Source organism: Homarus americanus, unplaced genomic scaffold (assembly GCF_018991925.1).
Source record: "Homarus americanus isolate GMGI-L3 unplaced genomic scaffold, GMGI_Hamer_2.0 scaffold57980, whole genome shotgun sequence".
NCBI lineage: Eukaryota > Metazoa > Arthropoda > Malacostraca > Decapoda > Nephropidae > Homarus > Homarus americanus.
In genome coordinates, this window is record NW_024716703.1 from 25,014,388 (window position 1) to 25,023,013 (window position 8,626).

At 40.2% G+C, this 8,626-nt stretch overlaps 1 protein-coding gene across 2 annotated transcripts; it reads left to right on the forward strand.

Moving 5' to 3' along the window:
* The first annotated feature begins 778 nt into the window (after positions 1-778).
* On the forward strand, positions 779-5,482 carry LOC121858453. Of its 2 annotated transcripts, none has more exons than XM_042354896.1 (9): positions 779-851; positions 1,852-1,925; positions 2,926-3,066; positions 3,265-3,396; positions 3,537-3,682; positions 4,115-4,178; positions 4,354-4,494; positions 4,694-4,840; positions 5,063-5,482. In XM_042354896.1, exons 2-9 carry the CDS (start codon positions 1,913-1,915, stop codon positions 5,320-5,322), a joined length of 1,044 nt encoding a protein of 347 aa, XP_042210830.1. In that variant the 5' UTR covers positions 779-851; positions 1,852-1,912; the 3' UTR covers positions 5,323-5,482. The 2 variants fall into 2 exon arrangements, with proteins under 2 accessions (XP_042210830.1, XP_042210831.1); XM_042354897.1 differs by having other exon boundaries at positions 800-851; positions 1,856-1,925.
* Positions 5,483-8,626: the final 3,144 nt, after the last annotated feature.

The following is an 8,626-nucleotide window of genomic DNA, read 5'->3' on the forward strand; positions in this document are numbered from 1 at the left end:
GTTAGGCATATACACCCAGGCTAATATACAGGAATAAACAGTATACCGATAACTACCTATGCTTGATCAAATATAAAAAATACGCAATTTAAAACATCATTAAAGTCAAATAAATAGAAATTCAGAAATACTGGCGAATATAAACTAATTAGATATATTTAACATACAAATAAACAGTGACAATTTAAATTAAAAAAAAAAAACAAGAAAATCATGCGGGGGAAATTTGTATCGTTTTTGTCCCTGTGGCGTAAAGAAGTGCTTATTGTAGAAGCTTTTGTAGCGTAGAGAAGGGATTATTGTAAAAGCTTATGTTGCGTAGAGAATCAATTTTGTAGACATATTGTAGTGGTATCATTATATCCCGTTAGTATCTTTCATAACCTCTACACTCACACACACACACACACACACACACACACACACACACACACTGGAGGACAACTTTTAACTAAGATACATCACCTTTGAGGACGATGATTTAACCCTTTGAAGACGATGATTCACCCCTTTGAGGACGATGATTTAACCCTTTGTGGACGATTATTCACCCCTTTGAGGATGATGATTTAACCCTTTGTGGACGATGATTTAACCCATTGAGGACGAAATTTTAACCTTTTTATCCCCGAAGGATTAATTGGTAAAGGTTATGTGAGGGAGGTAGTGATAGCTGGGGGGAAGGGGGGGAAGGAGGGGTAGTCGTAATGTTGGTGAGGGGGAGGGGAGGGAGGGGGATGAAGGTAAGAGGAGGGGCGAGCCATCAACAGTAGTAGAGGTGTGATAGTTGTACCGACGGCAGGTAGCAGCCAGCTCTCCTTCACCTCACCACGAATCACTACACTGACCAGGTATCTTTGTGACGCTACAATGACTTAGTTATGTAGTGACCATATATTCTTGGGATTATTTAAGTGAGGTAATGTTTGTGGTGTGACTGCTCTCAAAACTTACATTGAAGTAGAAACATTTTTTTTTGCGAATATCTTAATACATTATTGATGTTAATCCTACATGAAGGCACCAGCCGTGTGTTGAAGATCGTCAACATTACCGGGTGAAAGGATATGGCACTCGCCTCATTCACTAAGGGTCGCTGGTTCGATCGTGGGGCAATCCCAGATCACCCAGCTGTAGATGGGTATTTAACTTAACAAGATGGGAAAGTGAATGAGACTGAGTGCAGTACCGGCTATGCTGCCTCCTTGTGTACCGAAGGCTTACCACACAGTGTGATGTAACCACACTGTCTCTAAAGGCGGCGGCACACTGGGCACTTTCCTCCAAACATGTTTGGCAAACACGCTCTGGCCAGCAAAACAAAGAGACGTTTTGCGTCACACTGGGGTGTTTTGTTGGCCCGTCTGCCCAACACAACGAAAACAACAACAAAGTGGCTAGATGAGGTTCACCATGGATCCTGTTGCTACAGTTGAGGCCTTGCAGGATTGTGCTATCGTTCTTCAATTGATGAAGAAAAGACAATGGTCGCGTCGTGAAGTTTGTTTAAAAGTGGCGGCCAGTGTGCCGCCACCTCAACGGGCCTTATGGGACCCATTTTCACCTTTACCGATATTAAAGTGGGTTTTTTTTTACCTTCCTATACATTCATACCTTTGTGTGTGTGTTTGTATATCTACATATATATGATGTATGTACGCCATATTTATAGATAGTTTCTAAGAGGATAATAATGTCATAGCTGTATCAAACTAAGATGACACAAGCGGGTTATTTCTGAAACTGATGTTATATTATGTTCTAAATATGGATGTATTTGTGAAGTAAGGTTATTATTATTATTATTATTATTATTATTATTATTATTATTATTATTATTATTACATGCAGGTAGACAGTGGACGTGTCGGAGTTATCACCACCACACGCCTGCAGGCTGTAGAGTATCACCATGTCGATGCTGAGTGAGTACACCCTCTTTGAGTCCGGTTAGCTTTTGTTTATTTTTCTATAATAAAATTTTATGAACATATTTATGCCACAAGACCCTGAAATAATTTGTTCTATAAATTTCCTCTATTCTGATTGACCGGTTGATTGACTGACTGATTGGATTATTGATTGACTGGTTGACTGAATGACTAACTAAATGACTGACTGACTGAATGACATCACTCAATAGCCATTTATTATCTTGTTTCAGAGTCGACCGATACTCAGAAATACTTATACATGTAAACATATTTACTCGTGCTATTATCTATCGCATTTTCAGGTGTATAAAGCCCCCCCTCCCCCACTCGTCACCCCCTCCTTACTTTACCCCAGATAGATAGTAATCTCTCCTCCCCACACTGACCTGCCTCTACCCCCTATAGATAAAGATCATCATTCACCACCTCCCTTTATTCCTCCCTGCCATCTCCCCCTCCCTGACCTCCATCTCTGGACACGTTCCCAACACTACCTGATTGATTACTCTAATATAGAAACTGATTATAGGTCTTATTTGTGTTTTCTGGTAATTATGTGAATTACATTGACCCGTTGTACCAGATTCTCTCTCTCTCTCTCTCTCTCTCTCTCTCTCTTTCTCTCCTTCCATCTTGATACGCCTTAGCTTGGGTGAGAATCTGAGACAGCTACCTCGTTTGAGATACAGTCAGGTCATTGATCCTCGTTCGTGAATCTGGATCCGAATTCAAACCCGGGTACTTTACATAGAACGTCACAGTGCCTTAGTGCCAGTAACTCCTCCTTGGCATCACTAAGTTCACTAACACCTTGGTATCACTTGCAGTTCTTTAGCGCCAGTAATTCCTCCTTGGGACTAGTAAATCCTCCTTAGCGCCACTAAAGCCTTCTTCCACGTCACTTAAACCTTCCTCAGCGTCACTAACCCCTATCCTGGCGTTAATAGATCCTTCCTTGGCGCCATTAACTCCTCTTTCTTGGTCGTGGCAGAAGTGACCTCCCTTCGATGGACCGTGTTCTTCCTCAATGGGGTGTTGGTATGCCTCTCCGTAGTGTCAGTGATCTTGGGTGCCCTCAGCATCATCAGCTGTGCTCAAGAGACTTTTCTGGACTACTGGCTTCTAGTATTAGGTGAGTCATGCTACTACCCCTGGACTACTAAGGTTAGGTTAGGTTAGATTAATTTGAGTTTGGTTAGGTTAGTTTAGGTTTGGTTAGATTATATTAGGTTATATTAAGTTAGATTAAATTAGGTAAGATAATTTTGGTTAAGTTATGATAAACTTAATCTACGATATTATTATAAATAACACCAAATTCTGACCTTAGGTATAACTACCCTGGGGTTCGTGGTGAGTTTTGTCGTGTGGCGCATCACTCCCTCCTGTGGCCGACTCATTAGTGGTACCAAACACCTCATGATCTTCCTTCTCATCATCAACGCCGGCTGGCTTATCCTAGGTAAGGGCTGGTTCCAGTCTTTCAAAGATTCCGTTCCTTAATTAACTACTTCTGGAGACAATGGATTATTGACTTATTACTGTATATACTGTATATAAATTATTATTATTATTATATCATTATTATTATTATTATTACAGGTAACGTCGCGGTGACCTTATCCAATCTAGAATGTCAAGGAATCGACGTCATCGACTTTTACGATACTGACTGCTCGTCCTCCCTCTTGCCTTACTCTCTGGCCATCGTCGTCATATTTGATATCTTCTACACCATTCTCTTCGTGGTATTAACTTCAAAGATGGCCAATGACTTTTTTTTTTTTTTTAGATTTGTGAAAGGTGCTGTATATTACTTGTTCAACATTGATTACGATATGATAGTCTTGTTACTGTTTTTTAGTGGAATTCTTATTTTTCTTCTTTCTACACAATACTGTATGTGTCTACTTAACAATTATTCGACACCATGTCTTTTTCACATAACTTTTTTAAGAATTTTTGAATTTCATGAAGATCAGGAAATTCAGCTTATTTCACTTGATTACACAACCTAATGCTAACCAAACTAACCTAACCCTTCCCCCGCTTAGTGTTAGGATGTTTCATCAAGTGAGATAAGCTGGGTTTCCTGATCTTCATGAGATCCTTAAGTGCTCATAGTGGTAATGACTCGATCGGAACAGTGTGAAGTCTAAAGTAGTCTTGGTTTCCCCCAGACACTGTGCCTGAATTATGGCGGCTGCTGTGACTTTGAGCCCTCCGTATTCAACATCAAGAAAGGTTAGTAATATTATCTCTACTATGACAGCCATCTCAATAGTTCATGAACAAGACGTCAGTTACTTCACTATCATGAAATACCTCTCAGTGGTTCATGAAGAAGACATCGGCAGTAAACTTGTCACTATAACAACAAAAGATGCTAGGCTGTACACGGGTTCTCTGTTCCCCTCAGTGAGTATCAAGATCTGGTGGGTCTATATACTAGTCTTGATTTTCTACGGAGTGTTGTCAGTTGCTAGTATAATCGTGGGCTCCATCTACCTTCGTCCTTGTTACGACGAAGACAAAATTCCTCTCTGGATCATTATTCACGGTCAGTAACCTTGTTTTCTATACTGTATATCTACTTATATATTAATGTTTAGGTTTGTTACGTCATGATTTTGTTTTGCTGTTTCTTGTCATCGAATTTAGAATCTTAATCCGGATCCGAAGAAACATAAATACCTTGGTGTTTTTGTCTCTGTTCTAGGGATACTTTTCCTGCATTCCATATTACTCATCCCACACAGGTGCTCTGACGTTGTTGTCTCTGTTGCTGATAGCGTTCAAACTAAAAGGATACAACTATCTACAAGCCTCCTGGGTCCAGCCGACTTTCATGCTCGTGCTGCCACTCTTCACCGTTGTCTCCGTCAAGATAATCTCCCTCGCTTTTGGTTAGTGCCGTGGTGGTGTAGTTACCTGGGGGGGGGTAAGTTCTATTGATTAAGAAAGAGAAAGTTTTTTGTTTCTTTAAAATTCTATGGCATAATTTTATCTACTATATTTGTTATTGTTTTAATACTTGTCAATGGGAATTTAGCTGACGATACTCATAGATAGATAGATGTTTACTATTGCTCTTGTGTTATAATATTTGTGTTTTGTTTGACGCACAGGTAACTTGTGGCTGTACAGGGTCGGCGATGATTCCTGCTCAGATTACCACAACGTCTGTGATGAAACTCTATACACCTTCACTATCGTCGCCATTATCCTCTTCGATCTGCCAGTCGTTGTGCTCTTCTACGTGTCTCTTGCTATGATTATCCTGATGGCGTTCTTGTTCAACCTCACCTGTTGCTACTACTGGTGTGATGGTGACGAGGTGGAGGAGGATCTTGTAGAAAAGGAGGCTGAGTGTAGGATGTCTGGGTAGATGTGTGGTGGTGATGGTGTTGTGTGACGCAGTGTTGATAGTGGGACGCGTTGTGTGACGTTTGTGGTGGCAGTTTGACGTAGTAATGACAGTGGTGGTGAAGGTGTGGTTTTGTCTGACGTAAGTAATGGTGGTGGTGATTTTGTTTATAGTGATGGTGATTATGGTGTTAGAGGTGGAGGTGGTGATGGAGGTAGTGGTGTGACGAAAAAATGATGGCGGTAGCAGTAGTGGTGGTGATGGTGGTGGTGATGGTGGTGGTGATAATAATAATAAGACCGGAGAAGAATTAGAATCAATTTTTTAAAGATATTGTACAAGAAAGTGAAGTTTCAACATCCAAAAATCCATGTCTGCTGATTTTATTAAATTATTCAAGAAAATGTAGAGTTAAACAGATTACAATGAAGACTTTAATGTGTTTATTGGTGAGTCGTAATAAGTCCTGACGTATAATGCATCTCCGAGTATAATGATGTCATTTACCAAACTAAAGTTGATTATAAGAAACACCTGCTTGATGTACGTGGATAATGAAATGCAGTTCTCTGATCGTTGTGAGGTGACCCTTGGTACATAAGTTAATGGGATTGCAGGTTAAAGGGGCCCTAACTTAACCTAACCTAACCTAGGTATATATTAGATTTGAATTTCATTAAGTTAGGTTCCCTCAGAAAAGGGACTCCGTAGATAAAAATATAGTTAGATATTTATCCAGTAAAATCACCATACAAGTTTACCTGGATTCAGCATGTTTATAGACTGCAGGTTTATCAATAATGTACTTAGACACCATGGATATACATACAGATGTAATCAATAAGTCGATTTGACCAACGAAAGCTAACAAAGTCATCAGATTCTTATTTCTAGTTGAGTCCTTTGCTTAGGCAGAGTATCTAATTATGGTTTGGTTAGGTTAGTTTGAGGGCTCAAGGTACTACTTGACTAGTCCACTTCTTGGTACTGCACTGTATGTTGTTCAGAAAATACATCTTAGTAACCATTTTATGTATGCGCATTTTACACCCTACATAATATTACATAATTACTGCACATGTAACATTTTTCAGTCTTACCTTTAATCATATCTGGTTTATCAAAAGGTAATTATCATACAGGTATATATGTTTTCTTGATATATTTATGAATTTCTAAGTGTTGGTCTTATTTCCGGTTGTTAATTCTGTCATCGGCTCACCAGTTTCTCGTGGCAGTTTTAAAGCTTGAAAATAAAACTGATTTCCAGAATGTAGTTTTATTTCCAAACACCATTCAAGGGAAATTTAGAATTTATGTGTTAATATTTAAAATCTGGGTCATACTTATGTGGATTCGAATTTATAAGTATCATATATTGCACCTACTTGTTAACAGCGTCGTATTGCAGGGAAATTACAATGGGATGAGGGAAGAGATGAGAGGTATCAACTGGCCTGACTCATTAAGGTACAAGACCGCAGACACTACGCTGAATATCATAACTAGTAAAGTGACCCATTGCTTCTAGGAATACGAGGGGATCCCTACACATGAACCATGCGGCGGTCGACAAAATTAAGAAGAAAACCCAGAAATTCAAGACGTGGGTTGGGTCAAACGATGAGCAAGACAGGAGGATGTATACAAGAGCCAGAAACCAAGCAAAGATAGAGTGTAGAAGGGCTGAAAAGGAATTTCAGAGGCTGGTTGCAAGCGAGGTCAAGTCAAACCCAAAGGCGTTTTACCGCTATGCAAAGTCGAAATTGAAAACTCGAGTAGGAGTATCAGACCTGAGGCTGGTGGATAGAAGTTACGCAGAATCTGACCAGGATAAAGCTGAGGCATTGAACAGCTTCTTTTCCTCGGTGTTCACAAGAGAGGATGCAACTAACCTTCCTGCGTTTGAGGACAGACGGTTCGACACAGTACTGACCCACATTGTGTTCACAGAAGAGGGTATTAGAAATAAACTGTCCAGGCTAAAGGTCCATAAGAGTCCCGGCCCTGACATGGTGCATCCTAGAGTGCTAAGAGAGTTGTGCAACGAGCTTGCCGAGCCCCTGAAGATCCTGTTTTGTAAATGCCTGGATGAACAAAAGGTCCCCAGTGAATGGACAGTGACTTAGGTGAGTCCTATCTTCAAGAAGGGCGATCGTCTCTTACCTGCTGAGATTCAATGTCACGAAGTGTAAGAGGATGCACCTGGGGCGTACCAACAGTAAGGAGGCGTATCATATGTCCCAACGGGATGAAGAAACTGCACTAGTTGAGACTGAATGTGAGAAGGACCTAGGTGTGTATGTTGACAATGAGCTGAAGTTCTCGGGCCATTGCGAGAAGAAAGTAAATCAGGCAAATAAATTACTGTCACCCCGTCTGGTCCCCGAGATATGCTAGGGACTATCAGTTGGTTGAAAATGTTCAAAGGAGGGCAACCAGACTGGTGCCTGCACTTTGGCACCTCAGCTACCCTGAGAGATTGGAGCGCCTGAACTTGCCTAGCTTATACTACAGACGGGCAAGGGGGGACCTAGTTGAGGTGTATAAGCATCTCGGGGGGCACTACTCAGTTGAGTGTCCTTACTTGGAGGTGGCGGACGCTCGCCCCACAAGGGGTCACAGCTCAAGATTAAAGAAGCCGCAAGTCCAGAAAACTGTGAGGGCAAACTTTTTCGGAGTGAGAGTTGTAAACTCTTGGAACAATCTACCAGAAAGTGTTGTGACGGCACCGAGTGTGAGCTCTTTCAAGACCAGACTTGACCAACACTGGAGCAGGTTCAGGTACATTCAGGAGCCGGTGCATGCCCAGTACTTGCCAACAGTGCGTAACAGAGACGTGACCGATCGCCCAAGCGGCTAACGAGCCGATCAGTGGTGAAGAGGATAAAATAAAAAGAAAAGAAGTAAAGTTATTAATGTAATGATAAATGGAAAATAATTTACTATTCACATACCAAAATGTTAAAGGATAGATATATATTTATGAAGGTAGATAGCAATGGTAATTATTTGTGGAAAGTACCTGCTAAATTATAGTTAGGAAATACGTAAAGGAAAATTTAGTTGCTGCTTCTGTCTAAAAAAACTAAACACACAGAAATAGGCGAATTATAATGTTAAAATAATACAGCGAACAGAGCAGTTAGTAATTGTTTAATATTTAGAATTTATAAGTCATTTTAGTCTCAAAACAACTACACAAATATTATTAAATTATTTAAGATATATTTACATATTTTTAAATGTAAAAATATATAAATAAAGTTAAATTCCTCTCTAGATTTTTATAGATGTAGTTTAACATTGGCTGTTTAGTGACGTC